The sequence below is a fragment of the Nelumbo lutea genome, chromosome 1 (genome assembly GCF_056320005.1).
Source record: "Nelumbo lutea isolate HS-2025 chromosome 1, American lotus-T2T, whole genome shotgun sequence".
Taxonomy (NCBI): Eukaryota; Viridiplantae; Streptophyta; class Magnoliopsida; order Proteales; family Nelumbonaceae; genus Nelumbo; species Nelumbo lutea.
In genome coordinates, this window is record NC_142684.1 from 179202327 (window position 1) to 179227506 (window position 25180).

Genomic DNA, 25180 nt, shown 5'->3' on the forward strand with positions numbered 1-25180 from the left:
AATACAGTCTGAGAGGACCCTCAACTTTAATGTGAAGCTCATTAAGAAGGGTCCTAAGCCTTAGGAGTTCAGCAACCCCGTGAGCCATAGCTCGATATTCTGCTTCCGCACTTGATCTAGCAACTACATTCTGCTTCTTACTGCGCCATGTGACCAGGTTCCCTCCCACAAATGTACAATATCTTGAAGTTAATTTTCTTTCTCCAACAGAACCAGCCCAATCTGCATCAGTATAAGCTTCAATTTCAATTCTCTTGTTTTTCTTGAATAGAATTCCCTTTCCTGGGCAAGTCTTCAAGTACCTGAGAATCCTTTCAACTGCTTTCATATGAGGGATCTTTGGAGAGTGCATGAATTGACTGACAACATGCACAATATAAGAAACTTCAATCCCAATAGTATATCAGCTTCCTTACCAATTTTTGGTATCTCTCTCTATCACAATAGTCCTCCCCTACTGATTCCTGTAGGCCATGATTCAGTTCTATTGGAGTATTTGCTGGCCTACACCCTATCATGCCTGTTTCCTCTAGGAGGTCAAGAACATACTTCCGCTGACATATGTAGATTCCTTCTCTTGACCTAGCAACTTCAATCCCAAGAAAATATCTCAAATGGCCAAGTCTTTGATCTCAAATTCCGAAGCTAAAAGCTCCTTTAGTCTTTTTATCTCTTCCAAGTCATTCCCGGTATTCACCATATCATCCACATAAACAATGAGTGCCGTAAGTTTGCTATCCTGTCTCCTTATGAACAAGGTATGGTCTGCACCGTTCTGAGTGTACCCCACTTTCTTTGTGGCCCCACAAAGCCTCTCAAACCATGCACGAAGAGATTGCTTCAAACCATATAATGCTTTCCTCAGTTTACACACCTTTCTACCAAAGTCATAGCCTGGTGGAGGTTCCATAAATACCTCTTCATGAAGGTCACCATTTAGGAAGGCATTCTTCACATCCAGCTGATGAAGTTCCCATGAAAAATTTGCTTGCTAGTGACAATAGAACCCGAATTGTGTTGAGCTTTGCTACTTGGGCAAAGGTTTCTTTGTAGTCAATTCCTTCTTTTTGAGTAAACCCCTTTGCCACAAGTCTGGCCTTGTACCTTTCAATGGACCCCTTTGCCCAACAGTGCTCTTCCCCTTTGGCAGATCCACTAATTCCCAAGTTCTTGCTTTCATTAGGGCTTTCATCTTTTCATTCATAGCTTCTTTCCACCTTGGATCAGACACGACCTCTGAGTACCTAGAAGGAACACGTACAGAGGAAAGAGCAGACACAAAGGAGTGATAGGCAGGAGATAAATGTGAGCAAGAAACAAAATCAGCAATGGGGTGCAGGGTGGTACAAGAACGGATAGGCTTACGGAGAGCAATAGGAAGATCCAAATCAGAAGTATGTGAGTTGGAATTACTTTGGATTGCAGAGACAGATTGATCCGAGTCCGACTGGTTGCTGTCATGAGGTTGAGGGCTTTTTTTCCTTCTGTTGTATGTGAGTATCTCTTTTTGTTGCCTACTGGAGCCTTCAGGGACATCTGCAGCATCAAGGGAGGTAACCGGCATAGTGGGAGCCTCACTATGTTGACCTGGGATGCCACAACTAGGAGTAGAAGAAGAGGATGGAAGGTCCAAGGCAGGTAGGCAAACAAAAAAGGAGGGAGAATGAAAATCCTCTTCCACCCCACTAGTCTCCCCCTAAAGAGGATTCTGAGAAGACTGAAAATAGGGTTGAGACTCAAAAAAGACCACATCTTTGGTGACATACTTTCTCTTGGAGACAGGATCATAACACTTGTACCCCTTTTGTGTAGGAAAGTACCCCAAAAATATTCCCTTCGTAGCCTTAGGATCCAGCTTGGTCTTCTTTGGATCCTTCACATGTATGAAACATATACAGCCAAAGACCCGTGGAGGAAGAGGAAAGTCTGGAAGAGTGGGACACAAAACAAAGAAAGGGGTTTTCATACCCAACACCTTAGATGGCATCCGATTTATCAGATATTATGCAGTAAGTACAGCTTAGACCAGTATTGCTTGGGAACTTTGTGCTGGAATAGTAAGGCTCGAGCTGTCTCCAATAGATGTCTATTCTTGCGCTCAACAACTCATTTTGTTGAGGGGTATTAGCACAGGATGATTGATGTAATATGCCGGCATTTTCCATGAATAAGTTCAAGGATTTTTCAAAATATTCAGCAGCATTATCTGACCGGAATTGCTTAATCTTCTTATCAAACTATGTTTCAATCATCTTGCAAAATGCCATAGTTATCCGTGGTACTTCATCCCGTTCTTTTAACAGGTAGATCCATGTGCATCGAGAATAGTGGTCAATAAAACTGATAAAGTAAAGGAAGTGAACCAAATCAAAAGGAGCTCGAATTTCATTACTGGAAATTGGATAAATAGTTCTACATTGTTTTGACATTTGACATACTTCACAGATTAAACTCTGACTTGAAATGCCCTTAAACAATTCAGGAAACAACATTTCTAATGAAGAGAAAGACAAATGACCTAGCCTAGCATGCCACAGATGCAACCTAGCTATTGACTCCACACTCTCCGGACTACTAGCAGCAGATGCTTGTAAGGCTGAACCGATGTCTGCATCAAAATAGTAGAGGCCTCCATACTCATGACTGCTCCCAATTGTTCTCCTCGTCAATCTGTCCTGGATGACACATTGAGTAGGAAAAAAGGTTATACTACAATTCAAATTTTTGGTAAGTTTTGAAACAGACAAAAGATTTGAGGTAAGACTGGGAACATGTAGAACTAATTTAAGAGAGAGGTCCTTGCTTAGGTCAACCACCCCTTTGCCAGAGATGGTGGAGAAAAAAGGTTATACTACAGTTCAAATTTTTGGTAAGTTTTGAAACAGACAAAAGATTTGAGGTAAGACTGGGAACATGTAGAACTAATTTAAGAGAGAGGTCCTTGCTTAGGTCAACCACCCCTTTGCCAGAGATGGTGGAGAAAGACCCGTCAGCAACTCTCATCTTATCCTGACCAGACAACAAATGATATGCAGAGAATAAGGAGGACATATGTGTCATGTGGTCAGTTGCACTGGAATCAATAATCCAAGAAGTAGAGTCAATAGAGCTAGTTGCACTAAAGGCAGAGACTATACCTGATCTGGCAAGAGAGGTGGAAGCAAAAGAATTATTCTGTAGACGGGCTAATGCCCAGCTAAGGACCTCTACCTCACTAGCAGTGAAGCCCAAAGCACCAGCTCCAAAGGAATTAGCAACTTGCCCCATAGGAGAAGAAGACAATGTTGGTGTATTCTGTGAGTTGTCAACATTGTTGCTGGTGACAAGATTCCCACTTGCCGCATGACCTTTATGTTGCTTCTTGTCCTTTCTCAATGCAACTGGCTTCAGGTGAGGATACAGGACCCAACACTTTTTCTTTTACATGTCTCTCACCACCACAATGAGTGCACTTAAGGTGCTTCTTGTTCAATTGGTTGAGTCTGAGAGTCAACTTGTATCTCCTTTCTCTTGACTTCTTCATTCCTCACCAGATAATAAACATGGTGTAACTCGGGCAATTCATCTCTCCCTAGAATTTGTGACTTTATACCCTCATACACTGGGTCCAGGTCAGCCAAGAATTTAAAGGCTCTGCTCTCTTCAATCTGCTTATCATGTCTCTCCCTGTCCCTAGCATTTTCCCAATCCAATATCAAGTGATGGTCAAGTTCTTCCCAAAGATCTTCCAGAGTTGCAAAGTATGTTGAAATTGTCATATCCCCTTGCCTTAAGGCAGCAATGTCTTGATTGTAGATTCTAGCATTGGTTTTCTTCTGTCCATAGGTCTTAGACACCTTTTCCCAAATCTTGGCTGCTGTAAGAAAGTGATGAACAGTCCTAGCAACCCGAGGAGTCATAGAGGCAAGCAACCAGGGCATAACTGTGGCATTCTCCTTGTGCCACACAGCATACTCTGCACTGCCAACCTCAGGTTCCTTCTTGTTCCCATCTAAGTAGCCTGTGAGATCACGGGAAGTAATAAAAAGCATTGCAGAAACGGACCACTCCCTGAAGTTGTATTCATCCAGCAGCACACTTGTAATCTGCAAGCTGTGCAGATTAGGGTTTTCCAGATTTGAAGACCTTGCAGCAGGTCTGTTATCCCTAGAAGAAACCTCTCCGGATATTGAAGACATCTTGACTGCAGCCTCTGTGTAGATGGCACTGTTTAAGACTAGCCGAAGTGATCACAGTGCTGAAAAATTGAGTAGTTGCAGGATTGAAGAAGGTTCTGACAGCTCGCAACACTGTTTCAGACTTGCCGAGACTGTCGCAGTTCTGAAGCAGTTCAGTTATAGCAGCAAATGAGGTGTTCTGGGCTGGTAACCGACCTGAAACTGAGGGCTCTCCACCACTGTGCTATGTAGACTTCACTCGAGCTTCGAGTACTGCAACTGTAAAGAGAGTTCTCCCCCTTACGGCCAATACTAGGACTGCTGAAATCAGTCCTCAAGACAGACCTCTCTTAGTAGCCGAATAGCTACTAACTACTAGAAACAGTCTAGTAGGACATCAGCTTCCGGGTCTTACTTCCCTTGCGCCCTACAACCAAGTGAAACCCTAGGTTCAAACCTTGTGTTGTTCTCCTACAACCCTAGGGTTTCACGGCAGCAACCTAGATAAAAAAAAAAGAAAAGAAAGACAGCAAGAGAGAAGAGATGGCGTTGGCTGTAACCAGGAAGGTGCTTAATGCTCTGATACTATGAAAGCTGAAATGCTGTAGCCGAAGCAGTAGAAGAGTGGAGAAGACCAAGAGATGCTGAGAATGTCGAACTGAATGACCCAGTCGACAGTACTATTATTTATATTAGAGTACAGTACAATATTACAGGAAATGACTGGAATGCCCCTGATTAGTGATGGGACACCCAGACAACTTAAAACACTAAACAAACTTAGGCCCATTAGCACAGGCCCAGTACATAACAACTTAAACTCAAATACAGGTTAATAAGAACTCTTATCAGTCGAACCATCAATACATTAAAAACCTTCAACCTAACAATTGGTTCTCTCCTTTTGGGCTGGCTATTGCTTTATCCTGAGTTTCAAAGACGTATCTTGGTCTTCTGGGTCTGGAATGGTTAGTCTTAGAAATTGCTGACAATGAGGCTTTGTAACGTTTATTTTGCCCGTGTACTGTTTTGGATCTGCCTTTGGTTGAGTTAGATCTCAACTTATTGCAGATTGTAGTTGTTTTGGTTTTAATAATTTTCTTTTTATTTGCTATCAAAAAAGAAAAAAAAGACTAGGGTGTTAAATCAGCAACATATTCCATTGGTTAAAGCAAAAATTTTCATTTTTTATTGTCAGTGTATACCATATTGATTAGGTACGTTCGCTAACCTGTAAGGAAAGGAAAAGGGAGAAAAAGGAGGAAAGAAGAGATATGAAGAAAGGGAGGATAAGTCAAGAGAACAATCAGTTTCTCTCTCTTGACAGCCGACCCTTTATATACTTCTATTCATTACTGTCAAAAATTACAGCTGGTTGACTGTTAACAATAACAGTCAACCAACAATAGTAAAAACATCAGGAAAAAGAACAAATCTACTTTAGCATGGTAAAAGACTAGGGTGCCATTTGGTTGGGCTTTCTAAAAAGTCTTTTAGGCTTTCAAAAATGAAAGTAGAGCTTGGGAAGCTTGTTTGGTGAATTTGCTCTCCAAACCCTCATCTTTGGGCTCATGACAATGGAAAATTATCAAAGGGTGGCTTTGAGTTGTCTTGTAGATGGCAGTCAGAAGAATTAGAAAAACTTCTACACATCCAAAAGAAAAAAAAAGAATTAGAAAAATTTCCAGCTTTTAGAATGGAAGCTCAAAACTGGAAATTAGAAAAATCTATTTGTCTGCAGCCCTCAAAGAAATGTCTCTCAACCAAGTTGTATGACAGACTATTCAAGCCTCTATTATCAAGATATTAACAAAGAAACAGAATAACTTTATCAAAAAAATCTGTTAAGGCTGCTATCTTGGCCCAAGAAATTGTCCATGCAAATAAGTGCATAATGAATTTCTCTGCTGGTTATGTAGCTAGACCTATTTGTATAGGGACTTCTATTACTGGCTTGTGTTATCTGCCCTTGTGACTTGTGACACAAAAATAAATAGATAAATAAATCCCTACATATGTTGGAATGGTTTGTCTGCATGTACATGTAAAAATTTCAGCCACATTCCCATAACATTGAGAAGAATCAAAAGATTTTTTATGCATTGAACAGTTGAGAAGGTCCACCATTTTGAACAATTTGGTGACTCAAATGTAGGACAAATATAGATGTTATCGAACAAGAGATGTCAAGGGCAAAGAAGGATGAGATCCAGTATTTGACTAGCATGCTGGACACAGTGAGTAATTTGAATTTTGTATACAATACCTTCATTTCTAAATATCTCTTTTGTCAAGTTTCCTATGTTACATGGACATTTCAAAATGGGTGATTTATCCATGTGAAGTCAAGCATGTGTGTATAATAACACCAGCACAACATTTGAAGGGACTTCTTTTTCTCACATCTATAATATGTGACTTAAGGAATCTCAAACTGTTAAGGATAGGGCTGCAAATGATATCCCATTGTCTGACTTAGAATTTGAATTCGACCCCATTAAGGCTGATCCAAATTCAATCCATTTATAATTGGATCAAATATGGGTCCTCCCCTATCCAATCTGATTCAATTTAATGTATATACTCATATATACTTAAAATTTATATTGTATCTATTAGTAAAGATAGTTTAAATGTTGTGTTCTTTACCAATTTTTCACAGATTCAAGTTTCATGTAAGTAATTTTCATTTCATTTTGTTAATGAAATACAATATCAAAGCCATTTTAGTCCATTTTATTAATAACATATAATATTTTGATAAATTTAGTTTAATTTGCTTATACTATTCAATATCCAATTACAATCCAAATTCAATTTGAATCCAATGGAAAAGATCTGATTCAGATTCGAATATGAATGAATCAAATTTGATCTACCTATCTGATTCAATCCAATCTGTTTGCAGCCCTATGGTAAGGGTAAAATCTTAACAAAAATAGTATATTTGTGATAGGGCTGAAAACAGATCAAATTGAATCAGATATAGGAGATGCAAAACTGTCCTTCAAATCTGATAATTAAATCTGACTACAGTGGTAAAAGAAAAAGGAAAAAGGTGATTACAGCCGAAGGAAGAAGAAGATGGAGAAGAAGAGAAAGGAGAAGAGAGTTCGATGGTTTCATCCTCTCTCTTTCTTGACCTTTTATTAGACTCACTTAACTATGACTAATTACATCTCTGCCCTTAAGTAGGCAGCCAGCCCATAAATAACTTAAACGAAAACAATCATAACGAAAAAGGCCCAACACATAAAATGTAAACACGATGCTACATAAAACATAAACAAGTACTAGGGCCCATTCGGCCCAATCTCTCTAGTCTCTACACTCCCCCTCAAGCTGAGCATAGATGTCAATCATGCCCAGCTTGCTTATATAGTGAGTCAATTTTCCTTTTGGAACACCCTTAGTCAAGACATCAGCCAACTACTCCTCTGAAGCAATAATGGCAAGCAAACTTCCCCTGAAGCAACTCTTTCCCATATAAAGTGTCTATCGACCTCTATGTGCTTAGTTCTAGCATGCTAGATGGGATTATGTGCAATGTTGATATCTGCATGATTGTCACAATAGAGCACCATTAGCTTCTCATAGTCAATAGCCAACTCTCCCAAAAGTGATCTCAGCCACAATAATTCTGACAATCCATGTGCTATTGCCCTGTACTTTGCTTCAATTGAAGATCTGGCTACTACAAACTACTTCTTACTTCTCCATGAGACAATGTTTCCCACTACCAAAGTATAGTATCCTGAGGTGCATCTCCTATCTTCAATACATCCGGCCTAGTTAGCATTAGTGTATTCTTCCAACTTCATGTGTCCATGCTTGGCAAATAGGATACCTTTCCTTGGAGTGCCTTTCAAGTAATATAAAACTCTTTCTGCAGTTGCTAAATGTGTTTCTCTAGGAGAATGCAAAACTAACTAATAACACTCACTACATAGGAAATATCTGGCCGAGTAATACAAAGATATAGAAACTTCCCAAGCAGTCTCTGGAACACTCCCTTATCGAACAACAATTCACCCTTAGTAGCAGAAAGCTTGTGATTTAAGTCTATAGGGGTGGAGATCAGTTTAGCACCAAGTTTTTCAGTCTTTGCAAGAAGATCAAGGACATACTTGCATTGAGAAATGAAGATACCGTCACCTAGCAACTTCAATTCCCAAGAAATATCTAAGATCCCCCAGATCTTTGATCTCAAACTCAATGTTAAGAAACCTTTTGAGCTTAACCACTTCTTGGGTGTCATTACCGATAACCACAATGTCATCAACATAAACAATCAAAGAGGTGACGAGCGCCTAGGTGATGCCTAGGTGTTAAGAAACCTTTTCTTCACATCCTATTGTTAAAAGGTGGTACCAAAGACAAAGACTCAGGTATGGTTGGTGACCAAGGAATTACTTCTCTTCACAAATAAAGTATGATCAGATTAAGTTTGTGTGTAACCAAAAGAAACAAGGGCAACTCTGAATCTCTTAAACCCAACTCTAGGAGACTGTTTGAGACCATAAGGGGATTTCTTCAATTTACACACCTTCCCTTGCATTTCCTTCCTATACACTCCTAGAAGTAAAGACATATAAACCTCTTTATGTAGGTCTCCATTCAAAAAGACATTTTTAATATCAAATTGATGAAAGGGCCAATCAAAGGTTGCAAGTAGAGATAACAGAACTCGAACTGAAGTCATTTTAGCCACAGGAGCAAAGGTCTCAAAGTAATCAATACCATACATCTGAGTGTAACCTTTAGCAACCAGTCGAACCTTAAACCTCTCAATAATGCCATCAGAATGGCCAGAGATAACATAACTCGAGTTGAAGTCATTTTAGCCACAAGAGCAAAGGTCTCAAGGTAATTAATACCATACATCTAAGTGTAGCCTTTAGCAACCAATCGAGCCTTAAACCTCTCAATAGTACCATCAAAATGATACTTGATAGTGAATACCCATTTACAACCAACCGGCTCCTTCCCCTCAAGCAGGTCCACAATATCCTAGGTATGGTTTTTATACAAAGTATCTAGCTTAGTCATCATAGCATCCCTTCATTTTGGTTTTGATAAGACTTTTGGTACGAACCTGAGAATCACACGTGTAGAAATGGAGGCAAAGAAAGAATAATAGGTTGGGGAAAGAAGGTTGTAGGACAAGTGTTTGGAGATACAATGTGTTGTACACTTTTGCTCTCCTTTGTGAAGGGCAATAGGAAGGTCAAGGTCTAGAAAGCTAACAGACGGGTCAATGGAAGGCTGACCTGTGACATCAATAGTGATGGGTGGTGTAGGAGGCTCTATTGAAGGAGTTGAAACAACTTGCCCAAACTTGAGTCATTGTCTTTGGCACTATCTTTGAACAATAGGATGTGAAGGAAACATGAGAAGATGACCAGGAGGAGGAAGGGGAGCAGTAACATGTGAAGGGGACGCAGTGGGTGGTGCAACAGAAGTAGATGACTCCATAGAAGACTCAATGGGAATTGGAAGAGGAATAGCCAAGGTCATAGCAAACAGCTCCTTGGAATGCTCCCCCTTGGGAGAAATACAAAAAAATAGGAATAGACACACCAAATGTAACATTCCTGGAGACAAAACAGGTACCATGAACCAGATCAAAACAACAATACCACTTCTGTGTGGAGGCATATCTTAGGAAGACATACTTGTGTGCCTTAGGCTCAAATTTGTGTCTCTAATGGTTTTGAACATGCACATAATATGTGCCAAAAAATTGGGGAGGAAGAGAGAAGAGGTCCTCATCTGGAAAGAGAAGGCTGAAAGGGGTTTTGAAACCTAGAACCCGGGAAGGCATATGGTTAATTATGTAGCACTAAGGACAACATCCCCCCAAAACTTTTTAGGAACATGAGATGCAAAAAGGAGGCTTCTAGCAACCTCAACTACATGGCAATTCTTCCTTTCTGCCACTTCATTCTGTTGTGGAGTGTAGGAACAAGGACTCTGATGGATGACCCCAAAGGCATCAAAGCAGGATGAAAGGTTCTTCTCAAAATATTCCTTAGCATTATCTAACCGGAATATTTTGATCTGAGTGTTCAATTGGGTAAGATGAGTCCATGAAACTGTTAGACAGTGTATGCCCTTTGCTCCAATTAGAATGATGTACATTATGACATTTAATGTAAATGAATAAAGTACATATTTGATTCATGTTATTATGGCGTGTTTTTGTGTAATACCCTTAAACTGGACACATATGAGACTCGTGTTAGTTTAGAATCTTCACAGTTGTTGGATAGATCTGGGGAGATTTATCCGGCCAAGGCTGACATTGATGTGCGGCCAAGTTGGTTGAGGTGGCTTGTCTCAACTGCCAGGGTGAGACCTGAGGTACATGCAGTGTGAGTTTTCTTGAAACCCTGAACCGGACCAGAATTCCAGTATTGCCCTGGACCTTGGAGATAGATGGGCAAAATTGGAATGTTACACTTGACCCCTAGATTCGATTATGATACTACACTAGGTGTTGGATTGGGCCGTCTTTGATATGCCAATCAATGAAATCCTTAGAGGGGGTCAAAACCTGGGTATGTTGAGACAATCCGAGAATTCATCTGAGTGGGTGATCATAGTGACAGGATCAGCCCCTTTGTCGGACAAAGTGAATGATCGGGGATGCACTCTCTCTGATGGAAACCTAAACTGCCGGCAATTGATTTCAACCGTTTTTATATTTGTTTTGCAAAATATATTTATATAGAGATATACATATATATATATATTTATATTTATATTTATATTTATATATATATATATTATGGTTTCAAAATGTTTGCAGAAGGTTTTAATTCCCGGGATCCATGTGAGTAAAGAGTGTGGCACTGTACCTTGTAGCCGAGGGAGAGGTCCTCTCTTGTCGGGCAGTGTTTGATCATTATGGGCTGAGAGGTTAAGTGTAAGACCATTGAGGGTAATATCTGATGGGCTCTTCTTGCATTTGCCCACAGTCCTTGGGTTTTTATAAGGTGGTTTGACCCAATGACCATTTAGTGTAAATGTTGGGCCCATTAAGAGCCCATGGTGATGGACTCAGGAGTTCATTGTCTCCTACAGTGAATTCGGCCAGGCCTTATAGCAGAGGTTGGGCTGAACCCATGTGGCTGATGTGTTGATCAATGTTTGGGTCTCACGCCATACAAGGATAACCAACTAGGCAACAGTTAGGAGGCTAAGTGAGCAGATGGATTTAATGGGCCTAAAGCCCAATTCGAGCTGGCTTAATGAGATTAATTAAAAAGGAGGCGGTTCTGGTATTTAGATCAGCAGATAAGATAAGGGATTATCCCTATCCACTCAGAGAGTCCAGATCCAAATAAAGATTTGGATAAGGAAACTTCTAATTAGATTAGAAGGGTTGATCTTTATCTACAGATAAGATAAGGGATTATCCTTATCTCTTAAAGAGAGTCTAGATCCAAATACAAGATTTGGATTAGGAAACTCCTAATGGGGTTAGGAGAACCTCTCTTTAAGGCTATAATTAGGAGAGTAGGACAAACCCTCATAGGACAATAGAAATCATCTAACTGACTGCTGATTTCCAGAGAGAGACAACACAGTTTGATTGCACTGTCTCCTTCTCTCTTGCTCTTTCTGCCATACCAGTTCAATCTCCACTTGTGGGAGCGATCAAGAAGAGTTCTTGATCTTACCTTTTCGTAGAAAAGGTAATCTGAAGTCGTGCTCACTAGCCCTCCATCAGATTCTTGCTGAAGAACCATCCTGCTGATTCTGCTTCATCCTGCACCGTGTCATCTTCGGTGGAAGCAGTCTTTGGATTTTTCCTTGGGCGTGAACACCTTCATTGGAGGTTATTATTACTTCTATCAGGTATATCCCTCCACTCCCTTTTGGTTACAAGATCTGGTCTAGTTTAGGTTCAAGATTGATCATTGAAAATACAGTTTTCTAAAATAGGGAATATGATTCCCACATGGGAGAGAAGTTTTTGAAATTTCACCCAACCTCCCTGCAAAGTTCGGCCATCCATATGATGGATCTCTCATCCCTTTAGAAACTTTTGCACAATAGTTGGTATTTCATCTCGGGATCTCATGAGGTAAATCCAAGTGGTGAGGGAAATCATTAATTAAGAGGATAAAATACTTGTAACCCCCCATAGTAAGTAAATGATATGGCCCCCACAGATCAGAGTGCACAATATGAAAAGCAGAAATAAATCTTTTATTACTCATTGGATAAGATTGTCTACAATGTTTCCCAAATTCACATAATTCACAATGAAGACTCAAAAGAGATATCCCCTTAAACATGTCAAGGAACAAATGACCCAAAGAAGAAAAAGATAAATGACCAAAACATAAATGACATAACATGACTCAATCAATACACATTGGCAAAACTGATCCAAAGCAACTCTATAGGTGGTCCAAGACTTCTACCAGGTGTGTCCAGTAAGTATGTTCTATTCACCTCATGGCCACTTACAATCATCATCTGAGATTTCAAGTCCTAAAAAACACAATGAGTAGGAAAGAATGTTATGCTACAATTCATGGATTTAGTCAAGCTATTAATAGATAACAGATTGGTACTAAGCTTAGGGGCATGGAGAACATAGGATAAAACAAGAGTGTCAAAGGATTTGATATCTCCTTTGCCAGAGATGGGAGCAAGAGACCAATCAACAAGGGATATGCTTTCTTTACCAGAGAGGAGCTGATATGAACAAAAGAGGTTAGGTATACTAGTCACATGGTTTGATGCACCAGAATCAATAATCTAAGGCTTTGTTTGGTTTGTGGGATGGAGATGGGGAAAAAGAAAATATTCCAAATATATTATTTTTTTTCCTTTATTTGTTTTGAAGGAAACAAGGAGATGGGATGGGAAAAATGTGGGATGAAGAGTCCCAAAAGTAAGAACGCAGGGTCACACCAAATCCGTGCGACCCCACTGAGAAAAGGAAATTGAGAACGTGCATAGGGAAAATTATCGGGACTTGTCAGACATGAACCTCCTTGTCTTCTCCATTTACCTTTGCAGAGCATTCCAACCTTCATTATCTCCGATCATTTTTTTTCGGTGTTTTCTATCAATGGTAAGACCATAAACATTTTCTACATGTTTAACAAACACCAAAACCTTCTTCTCTTCCAACTCCTCCCTCTCTCCTTGCTTGGCTTGCTGCTCTTAGCTTTTCCAAAATCTCAGCTTCAATGGCAAGCAGCAATCTACCCCGAAGGATTATTAAGGTACGTAGTGGCCTTCTCCTCCCAATCCCCCCTTCAATTTCTTCGTTCTTAGTGTCTGCATTAGTGCTCTCTTTATTTGGAATTACTTCCCAGATTTTGGATGCTTTTCTGTTCTTGATTCTTGCCGAAGACCTAGTTCTGTCTGGTTGTTTTCTTCTATTATTCTTTATTTGTCTCTAGGGTTAATGGTTTTGCTTTTGATCTTTGAGTATTGATTTTGTGATCGGACAAGAAACACAGCGGCTTCTTAGCGAGCCAGTTTTTTATTGTTCTTCTGTGTTACTTGTCTTTAGTTTTCATTTATCTGATCTCTCTATCCCCCTTCTCTCTCTCTCTCTTCCATCTGTATTGTTCATGCCTTCAATTTATTGGGTTGATTTTTCTTTAAAAGTATGAATTTTCACTCAATCTACTATGTCCTTTTTAGATTTTCTGGATTGTTCTAAATTTTTGCTTGCCATTACTCTCATTTCTTCTAATAATTATTAAATAGCTGTAGAGATGTGAAGATCCTTTAAATGGTTAGAGTCGCATTATAGCGATCGCTGAGTAGCCACTCTAAGATTTTTTTTAACAAGTTGAAGGGATTTGTTGGCATTTCATGTAATTTTTGATGTCGTAACAGCTCCCGGAATTAGTGCTTCTCCTTCAGAAGACAACATGCGATATTTCAATGTCATGATTCTTGGCCCAACACAGTCTCCTTATGAAGGAGGGGTTTTTAAGTTGGAATTGTTTTGGCCCAACCTTAGGTGCCACCAACACAGTCTCCAATGGTGGCACCTAAGGTTCGTTTCTTCACCAAGATATACCATCCAAATATTTATGAGCTTGGTAGGATATGCCTTGATATCCTGAAAGACAAATGGAGCTCAGCTCTTCCGATCTGAACTGTATTATTGAGCATTCAAGCACTCCTGAGTGCTCCGAATCCGGATGATCCTCTTTCAGAAAATATTGCTAAGCTTTGGAAGACAAATGAAGTTGAAGCTGTTGAGAGCAAAGGAGTGGACTCGTCTATATGCAAGTGGTGCCTAATATTGCTATAAAACCTGCCTCCTAGTAAATAACATTTCTGGGATGTAAGCTAAGTGGGCGTAGTGGGTTTCAAGTGGAAATGGAAATGGAAGAATTCATGACTGAAGTATCAGAGATTAATCCCTTCAAGCTCCAGTACCTGCTATTACTCGTTTGATGGAAGGCGTCTCAATCAAATTTGTATGAATAGATGTTGTTTACTCTTCTATCTCCATCCTTCTCATGATCTTTAATATGATTTAGTACAATGCTCCACTTGCTCGTCCATTGACTTAACCCAATTACAAAGACTCTTCAATTTCTATGTGGTGACAGAATTCCAAGTCGGGATCCTTTGTAGAAGCTCTTATGGATGGAGAGCTCAGCTCAAGCTTTGACCTAGCTTGAAACCTAACATGCCAGACCCAACCTGTCAAAGAGTTTAACAAAGGCCCTTGTAAGCTGTGTTAATAGTCAATTTTTTTCTTTTCCAAATGATAAAGGTGACTATGTAAATAGAGAGACAGAGTTCTACCAGCATGAAAGTCTTAAATACAAGAAAAGGGAAACTAGGGGAAGAAACACAAAAGGTTTCAAAACATTCATGTACACCTCTAATTAATTTCCCACAAAACAAACATGGAAAAATAAAATTTCCCACTTTTTTCCCTTGTTTACCAATTTGAACTGAATTCAGAGCAAGAAGAAAACAGATCTAGGGGTGTCCAGAATAGTCAACCCCCACCCCAAAGAGTCTCTTTTATATTAAAGAGATAAAAGGTATGTAAAGTTACAAGAATGCTCTTACAGGGCTGAAAGATAAAAAGAACAAATAAAACAATAAGAATTACGATACTATACAACAAGGACTACTCTAATAATGTATATCAAGATATATCTTCACACTCCCCCTCAAACTGATGCATAGACATCAACATCAGTTTGCCCACAAGAATGAGATGTTGACTTTTGGTCATGGCCTTGGTGAAGATGTCGGCAATCTGCATGTGAGAGGCAACATGAGGAAGAGATATAGAGCCTACAACAAGGAGGTCTCTAATAAAGTGACAATCCACCTCAATATGTTTAGTCCTCTCATGAAAGACTGGATTAGATGCGATCTTGATAGTGTTGTTATTATTGGCATACAAAGGGATAAGAGTAGGAAGAGAAATACCAAGATCCGTGAAAAGTGACTTCAGCCAAACAATCTCGCTACATGTAGAAGACATAGCTCTATACTCAACTTCAGTGGAAGACTTAGAGATAGTTTGTTGTTTCTTGCACTTCCAAGAGATGAGAGAGTCACCCATGAAGACGCACCAACTAGTAGTGGATCGACGAGTGTCAGGGCAACCAGCCCAATCAGCATCAGCATAAACTCTCAACTGTATGGATGATGAGGAAGAGAAAAACAGTCCCTAAGAGGTTGTGTATCTAACATAACGGATGATGCGGCGAACAACAATCATATGAGGTTGTCTTGGGGTAGAGACAAATTGACTGATGACCTGAACAGCATGTGAAATATTAGGCTTGGTCATAGTAAGATAGATCAAGAAAGATGAGGCCTTTGGGTTTAGTAGCTTGACATGTAGCTCCAGAGGGGTATCAACATGTTTCTCATTAGTGATTCCAGCTAGTTTGACGAGATTAGAGGTGTATTTGTGTTGACAAATAAAATACCCTCGATTGTTACGATGAACCTCCAAACCCAAGAAGTAAGTGAGAGGACCTAGGTCCTTTATGTGATGTTAAGATGTGCCGAATAGGGGTAGTTTAGTCTTCTTCTGTTTATTAAGTAACTTGCTTATGTGGCAGTGTTATTAGAGTTACTCTGCCCCACACTTAAGTAAGGGCATTTATGTCTTTGTAAACATTATTAGAATCTAATATAGATTAAGGGGGTCGACTGGATGGGTTAACCATCAGATTTTCGACAGACCCTTCTTCTCTTCTTCTTCTTCTTCTTCTTCTTCTTCTTCCTGTTCGGACTACTGTAGCAGCAGTTTGGTATCAGAGCCATGCTCCTGACCTACGTCAGTTGGAAAGCACCTCAGCATTGTTCGTGACTCTTAACCTTCATTTCTGGTCAGTCAATGGAGAGAACCGGTTCGCCCTAGGTCAGAAACATTACAGCTTGTCTCTCTGCTGCACATAACCTTCTTCAACAAGGAAAGTGACTTCAGCAGTGAATGGTTGATTGATATTCTCAAACGAAGGTCAGTTCTCTCTTCTTCTAGTGTTACTTATATTTCTGGGTAGAAACCCTACAAGAAGCTGTTAGTATTGATTAGAACCTAGAGAACTAGGTTCATTGTTACCCTAGGAAGGGCTGTGTGTGCAGTAGCCGAATGGTTAGGGCTGCTGTAAGTTGTTGAATGGTGTAGGGCTGCTGTAAATTGTTAAGTGGTGTTAGGGCTGCTGTAAGTGGCCGAGTGGTATAATGTAGAATGCAGTGACCTTGCCGAACTCCTTCTCGTTGTGTAATGCCCTCTTAAGTGTGTTAAACAAGTTTGAACTGGGTGCAGCAGATTTGACTGTGTTGTGGTGCTTGTGATGCACAATTTGTTTTGAGTGGTTGTAAGAGGGCCTACTTGTGATTAGTGAATGGTGAACTGATGCTTATGTGGGACGTAAGTGTGTGAAATCAGCAGTAGTGTGAATAAGAACAAGTGTGTGCTTCCATTGTTGTGTTTAGAGGCTGCAATAGGTGCTGAAATATCAAACTGTGAACAACATCAATCAGCTTGTAGCTGAGAAGTTAGAGGCAACTGTGAAAGAGTACAATGGCAGCAATAGGAGATGGCTACAATGATCATAAACCTAGTGTAGTAATTTCCTCTGACTACCTAGGGGTACAAATGACCTCAATTAAGTTAAATGGGGAGAACTATTTTCCATGGGCTAAATCTGTGGAAGTTTTTCTCAAGGCAAAGAAGAAAGTAAAGCATGTAAGAGATGAGAAGCCACCGGTTGACTCTCCAGGGTTTGATGATTGGGAACAAGAAGATGTTCAAATCATGACTTGGCTGTGGAATAGTATGGAACCCAAAATCAGTGCCAACTTCATGTTTCTTGATACGGCTATGGATATATGGGAGCATGCTAAGAAGCTATATTCTGGACAAGATAACACAACAAGAGTATATCAACTGTATCAGGCGTACTTTGATTTACAACAAGGAACCAAAACACTAGAAGAGTACTATGCCTGCATGAAGAATATAAGGAATGAACTCAATGTCTATCATCCCCTTACTCCAGATATTCAAGTTCAGCAACAGCAAAGGGAGCAGCTAGATGTTACAAGATTTTTAGTGGGGCTGAAGTCGGAATATGAACCAGTTAGAGCTCAAATATTGGGGGGCTCTACTCTCCCTACACTTGAGGAAGTATTCTCAAGACTTCGTAGAATTTCTTTGGGACAGACAGAGAACCCCACACAGTCTGATAGATCAGCACTTGTGACAGCTAGAGGTGGTGGACATAGTACAAGAGGGGGAGGCCATCTCAGAGGGGGTCGTGGCAATTCCATGATTGGTCGGGGTGGCCGTGACTCAGGGGGAGGCCGTGGCAGAGGAAAAAATAACTCTACAAGGAAGTGTACTCATTGTGGTAGGGAAGGACACAGTGAATTTCTGTTATGACCTACATGGCCCTCCCTCTAAATGGGCTAATCATGCTGTAGCAGGAGAGGTTGCTATTAGTGACAGTAAACTGGCAGACCAAACACCTCCCACATCTACATCTACTTCTGGGAGGGAGATGGTGAGTGTTCCGCATGATGAGTATGAACAGTTCCTTCAAACTACTTCACAGCATACCACTGCTACATATGCCCAATCAGGTATTGCTTGCATGTCATCTAAAACTCCTTCCTGGACTATTGACTCTGGAGCCTCAGATCATATGACCGGGACTCCAGGTGTGTTCTCTTCTCTTTCTAAAACCTCCGCATCACAAACTGTTACACTTGCCAATGGGTCCTCATCTCCCATCTGTGGTGTTGGTAATGTTGACATGGCTTTTGTCCCCTTATCATTTGTTTTATATGTACCTAAGTTTCCATTCAATCTTATGTCTGTTAGTAAAATAACCAAAGCTCTTAACTGTTCTGTTACCTTCTTTCCTTCCACTTGTGTTTTTCAGGATCTCAAGACGGGGAAGAAAATTAGCGGGGGGCATGAAGCTGGTGGATTGTATTACCTTGACGGCGGTGGATCTTCAATTGCACTTCAGACTTCCCTTACTCCTCTACAATGGCATTGCCGACTGGGACATCCATCTCTCAAGGTTCTCAAGATGTTGGTTTCATCATTGAGTCAGTTGTCAGTTTTACAATGTGAGTCATGCCAGTTTGGTAAATATCATTGTGTCCTTCAGTCCAAGAGTTGAGAGTCGTATGTTGAGTCCTTTTTCTTTGGTTCATTCAGATGTTTGTGGTCCAATCAAAATAGTGTCTTATAATGGGTACAAGTATTTTGTCTCCTTTATTGATGATTGTTCAAGAATGACATGGATTTAATGAATGAAAGAAAGAAGCGAATTATTTTCCATTTTTCGAAAATTCCATGCTGAAATACGCATACAATTTGGTGTTTCAATCAAAGTTCTCCGTTCAGATAATGGTCGTGAATACTTTCTTACTTCATTTCAACAGTATTTACAACAGCATGACATTATTCATTAGACCTCGTGTGCTTTCACCCCTCAACAAAATGGGGTGGCTGAATGGAAGAATCGTCATCTTCTTGAAATTGCTCGGTCTATGCTTCACCACATGAATGTTCCTAAACGGTTTTGGAGTGATGCTGTACTCACTGCTTATTTTCTCATTAATCGGATGCTCTCTTTTATTCTTCATGGTCGGTCCCCCTTCTCCATCTTGTTTCCCACTTTATCTCCGTTTCCATTAACTCCTCGTATCTTTGGTTGTGTGTGCTTTGTTCATAATTTGAGTCCTGGAATAGACAAGCTAGATGCACGCTCAATTAAATGTGTCTTCCTTGGCTACTCTCGGACTCAAAAAGGGTACAAGTGTTATAATCCCATTGCCCGAAAGTGCTATGTCTGCCGTGATGTCACCTTTTTTGAGTTTGTCCCCTTCTTCTCCAGTCATGAAGCACCCTTGTCCTCACCCTTACCTCTTCTTCCTCTTGCTGTTAGTGATTCAGTTCCAGAGGCTGTTGTTGGAGTAAACTCATCTCCTCATCCAGTGCAGGTCACCACTGAACGACCGCCGATCCGACAAGTGTATACACGTCGAACGACACCGGCCCCTCCTCCTGCTTCTACCTCATCTGCGGATCCTCTCATGGCTCCTATTGCTGAACCTTCAGACCTTGACCTACCCATTGCCTTACGGAAAGGTAAACGTAGTTCTACACTCCATCCCATTTCCAATTTTGTTTCATTATCTCGTCTTTCTACCTCACATCGCCAGTTTGTTTCACTTTTGTCTTCTATTTCCATACCTAACAATGTTCAAGAAGCTCTTAATTCACCTAGATAGCGGCGGGCAATGGAGGAGGAACTTTCTGCTCTTCAACATACTCAAACGTGGGAACTTACTACTCTCCCACCTAGTAAGCATGTTGTGGGCTGTAAATGGGTGTATACTGTGAAATACTTGCCAGATGGTAGTGTGGAGCATCTGAAGGCTAGACTTTTTGCTAAAGGTTACTCACAGTTGTATGGTGTGGACTACATGGAGACATTCTCTCTGGTGGCTAAAATTGGTTCCGTTCGTGTCCTAATTTCCTTGGCAGTTATGTATGATTGGCCTCTCCTTCAACTTGACATAAAGAATGCCTTCCTCCATGGTGATCTAGTGGAGGAGGTATATATGGAGCAACCACCTGGGTTTGTTGCTCAGGGGGAGGTGGTAAGGTGTGCAAGCTGAAGAAAACAATTTATGAGTTGAAGCAATCTCCACGTGCTTGGTTTGGGAAGTTCAGCGAAGTGGTGAGGAGTTTTGGAATGAAGTAATGCCAGGTTGATCACTCAGTGTTCAGCTATGACTCAGAAGCTGGGAAGATTTTATTAGTGGTCTATGCGGATGATATTGTCATCACTGGTAGTGATAAATTGGGGATTGGCAAACTAAATGTATTTCTGCAAAATCATTTTCAAACAAAGGACCTTGGAACATTAAAGTATTTCTTGGGAATAGAGGTTGCCAGGTCAAAACAAGGTGTGAATCTGTGCCAAAGGAAATATGTCCTTGATTTATTGGAAGAAACAGGATTGTTAGGTGCAAAACCGGCTGAGACCCCTATGGAACCAAATGTTAAGTTGAGTAGTGATACAGGAGAAGTATTTGAAGATCCTGGAAGGTATAGACGACTAGTGGGAAAGCTGAACTATCTATCACAAGACCCGACATCTTTGTAGTCAGTGTGGTGAGCCAATTCATGCAGAACCCTCGTATACCTCACTAGGATGCAGTCCTTGGAATTGTGAGGTATCTGAAAGGAGCTCCAAGTCGTGGGCTATTTATAAAACAGGAGGAAAACTTGAAGTAGTTGGGTATACAGATGCAGACTGGGCAGGCTCAGTGAGTGACAGAAGATCTACTACAGGCTATTGCACATTTCTGGGAGGAAATCTTGTGACATGGAAGAGTAAAAAGCAGATGGTTGTGGTCAGAAGCAGTGTTGAAGCCGAATATAGGGCCATGGCTCACACTACCTGTGAATTAGTGTGGCTGAGGAATCTCCTACAAGAAATTGGGTTTCACATGGATAAACCTATGAGATTGTACTGTGACAACCAAGCTGCACTCCATATCTCATCCAATCCTGTCTTTCATGAGAGAACAAAGCACATAGAGGTTGATTGCCACTTTGTGAGAGAGAAGGTTCTTGCTGAAGAGATAAATACAGAACATGTGGGCTCCAATGACCAGTGGGCAGATTTGTTTACAAAGGCTCTAAGCTCAGGGAAAGTGAATTATCTATGTAACAAGTTGGAATTATATGACATATATTCTCCAGCTTGAGGGGGAATGTTAAGATGTGCCGAATAGGGGTAGTTTAGTCTTCTGTTTATTAATTAACTTGCTTATGTGGCAGTGTTATTAGAGTTACTCTGCCCCACACTTAAGTAAGGGCATTTCTGTCTTTGTAAACATTATTAGAATCTAATATAGATTAAGGGGGTCGACTGGATGGGTTAACCATCAGATTTTCGACAGACCCTTCTCTTCTTCTTCTTCTTCTTCTTCTTCTTCTTCCTGTTCGGACTACTGTAGCAGCAGTCGAAACATATGAAATGAGTTATGAAGGTCTTTAGCCCACAAATGTCGTCATGATTATCCCCCGTTAGAAGTATGTCGTCAACATATAGTAGAAGAATAGTAATACCCTGGGATCTTCTCTTAACAAAGAGGGAGTAGTCAGAGGAACTTTGATTATACCCAATTGCAACAACATCCCGGAAGCGCTCAAACCAAACCCCAGGTGCTTGTTTTAGGCCATATAAAGACTTCTTCAAGCAACAGACACGTAAATGATCACTGTAATATCCAGGCGGAGGTTTCATGTAGATTGTCTCCTTTAGTTCACCATGAAGGAAAGCATTCTTCACATCTAATTGGTAAATAGTCCAGGAATAAACAGTAGATATGGCCATAAGAGTTCGAACTGTGGTGATCTTAGCAACCGGGGAAAATGTTTCTTCATAATCAATCCATATTCTTGATTGTATCCTTGGGCAACTAACCGGGCCTTATATCAATCAAGTGAACCATCTGATTTCGATTTGATCGTATAGACTCAACGGCTTCCAACAATAGAAGCATCTGGAGGAGTTGGCACAAGATCCCAAGTTTCATTCTCATGGAGGGCTTGAATTTTGGCATCCATAGCTTCTTTCCACTGGGAACTTCTAATGGCTTGCTGATAAGATCTAGGGATATCTATGGAAGAAAGTATAGTAGAAAATGAAATCTGGTTTGAAGGAAAACCATAGCGGTCAGGAGGTCGAGAGATATAGGTAGAACGACGAAGTGGAATAACTGAACTATTATCTGAAATAGGAGGATCTTGGGTCAAGGTAGCACTTACAGAGGATATCTGAGATGAATGCTTTGGACCGGGTGGAAGGGGGGTTGTAGGCGCAGGAGTCGGGACATGTACCCGCTTGCGGGTGAAGACAAGATCTCTCTCGGTTGAGGAAGTAGTAGTATCCTTTGAATCAATGTCCTGCAACACAGAGATAAAAGGAGCAGGCAATCTAGCAACCCCAACAAAGGAGATATGTTCAAGAAACACAACATTCCGAGAAATCCGAATACGACGAATAACAGGATCATAATACAAAAATCCTTTGTAGTCAGGACTATATCTCACAAAGGCACGCATGGCAAACTGAGTAGTTAATTTAGATCGTTCACAAACAGGAAGGTGAACAAAAAAAAGACGACAAAAAACATGAAGGTTATAGAAATCTGGGGGATAACCAAAAAGTTTTTGGAAGGGAGAAGTGTTGCCTAGAATAGAGGATGGAAGAAAATTGATCAAATACACAGTTGTACTGGCTGCTTCTACCCAAAATGAAGTTGGAGTATGAGACTCCTGTAGTAATGTTCGCACAACACTGAGAATATGTCTGCTCTTTTGTTCAACTACACCATTTTGTTATGGAGTGTCTGGGTAACTGCATTGAGACTGAATTCCATAACTCCTCAAGTATGCCAGGAAGTCTTCATCTCTATATTCTCCCCTTGAATCTGAGCGGAAGATAGTCACGTTGCACTTGAATTGATTTTGCACCATAGTATGAAACAAATTTAAATGCACCAAAGACTTCTGATTTGTGTCGCAGAAAATAAATCCAAGTATATCTGGTACAATCATCTATAAATAATACGAAATATCTGTACCCCAATCGTGAAGTAATAGAAGTAGACCAAACATCACTATGTATTATCTCAAAAGGTTTAGTGGCATGTTCAGATGTATGAAGAAATGGTAAAACATGACTTTTACTCAAACAACATGCAGTGCAAGAAACATCAACAGTATCAATAGGGGGAATTTTATTCTTAATCAAACCAAAGTCAAACAAAAATTTTAATTTTTTGGAATATGGATGACCGAATCGCTTATGCCATAAATCCCAAACATTATTTCTATAACTCAACAGAGAATCAAACAAAGAACTATGTAAAGTTGAGGATGCCCCCGATTGAGATTTCTCGAACTCCAGTGCAAACAAACGGCCCAGCCTACGCTCCTTCCCTTTCACCTTCCCAGTGTACCAGTCTTGTATCAAGCAACCATCATAAGAAAAGGTGAGAACATTTCCTTCATCAACAAGTTGACCAATAGAAATCAGATTAGTAGTAAAGTTGGGTACTAAGAGGGTTTTGGAGAGGAAAGGATCTAGTTGGTGACAATTGGAGGGACAGATCATTACTACCAATGATGTCCAACTTGTCACCATTAGCAGTAATAATATGTTTATGGTGAGTTTTAGTGGAAGGGATTAGGTGATTGAGGTAGGATCTTGCCATATGGTTGGTGGCACCTGAATCTATAATCCAAGCATGTGAAGGTGAAGAATGCAGAGAAATTACCAGACAAGCCAATAGAAGAGAAAGCAAAGGAAATAGCAGAAAATACCAGTTGTCGAACCCTTTCTTCATCCATGACTCCTATTGAATCACCTTTCATTGAAGACTCACCCTTAGTAGATACGGTGTCTGTTGCTAGTCCATCTGTTGCTTGATAGGCCCGGGGTTGTCTTTTTCTGAGAGCCCTCAGCTGGTCGGACTGGACAGTTTGGAATTATGTGACCATGTTGCTTGCAATGGGTACACACATTCTTCTTCTTACAGTGAGATGCAATATGTCCAAAACCCTTACACTCATAGCATTGGGTTTTGGAGAAGTCCTTGGAGGTTGGCTTATTACCACCATGAGCAACAAAGGCTATTTCAGCCCCAACTTCAGCCATCTTCCCATCAAACCCGGCTGTAGTGAGAAGTCTAGTCTCTTCCCTCAAAAGTTCCCCTAAAACAGAATCCATATCTTGAAGAGTTCTCCTACTCAGAATGTTGGACCTGATTATCTCATATTCAGGTCTAAGTCTCATCAAGAATTGAGTCACCTTTCTCTTCTCAAAGTGCTTCTAAAGATATTTCACACACTCCATTGGATCCGAGGGTTCAATGTGAACAATCTCATATTCAGCCCATAAATCAAGAAAACTAGAATAATACTCCCGTATCCTCTTATCTCCTTGGCCGTAAGATAATATTTTTTATTCTATCTAATATTGTTTAGATATGTTGGACTATTGATAAACTTTTCTAGATACATGTACATCTCATATGTTGTTTTCATTCTCCTCATGGGTATAGATATATGATAGTCAATAGAACTCAGAATCCAAGAAACAAGTTTATGGTTATCCAACTTCCATTGTTGTAGAGCTTTGGCCTCGGTCTCATCTGGTTTGGTGACCGTTCCATTCAGATATCCTTCTAAACTCTTTCCCTCAACATAAAAGTCGAAGTGGAACTTCCACATCCCATAGTTCTGTCCATTCATCTTTGCAGGAATGATATCACCTCTGTCTGAAGCCATTACAGCAAGAAAATAGCACAAAATAGGGTTCGACTGAAGTTTAAAGAGATTAAACTGAAGTAAAACTTGATCCAAAGACGAGTGAAATAGGCTGTAATCAATCCAAGAGAGTTAAAAAACTGAGATCGAAACCCCTTACTTTAGCCGGAGATTGTTCAAGATC

The 25180-nt window shown here is 40.4% G+C and overlaps 1 protein-coding gene and 1 pseudogene across 5 annotated transcripts in view; both read left to right on the top strand.

The window, feature by feature from the left end:
* Positions 1-25180, top strand: part of EMB3006 (embryo defective 3006) — a 93853-nt gene that overhangs the window by 58336 nt on the left and 10337 nt on the right. For 2 of the 5 annotated variants that reach the window (XM_088961069.1, XM_088961071.1), the window contains one exon: positions 6313-6394. The exons of 2 other annotated variants lie outside the window; for them this stretch is intronic. In XM_088961069.1, the coding sequence (XP_088817195.1) occupies positions 6313-6394 (82 nt within the window). Of the gene's footprint in view, positions 1-6312; positions 6395-25180 lie in introns of those variants that run through there. One more of the 5 variants, XR_016104260.1, reaches the window with a different exon arrangement.
* LOC148879518 (ubiquitin-conjugating enzyme E2 36 pseudogene) lies at positions 14034-14632 on the top strand (annotated as a pseudogene).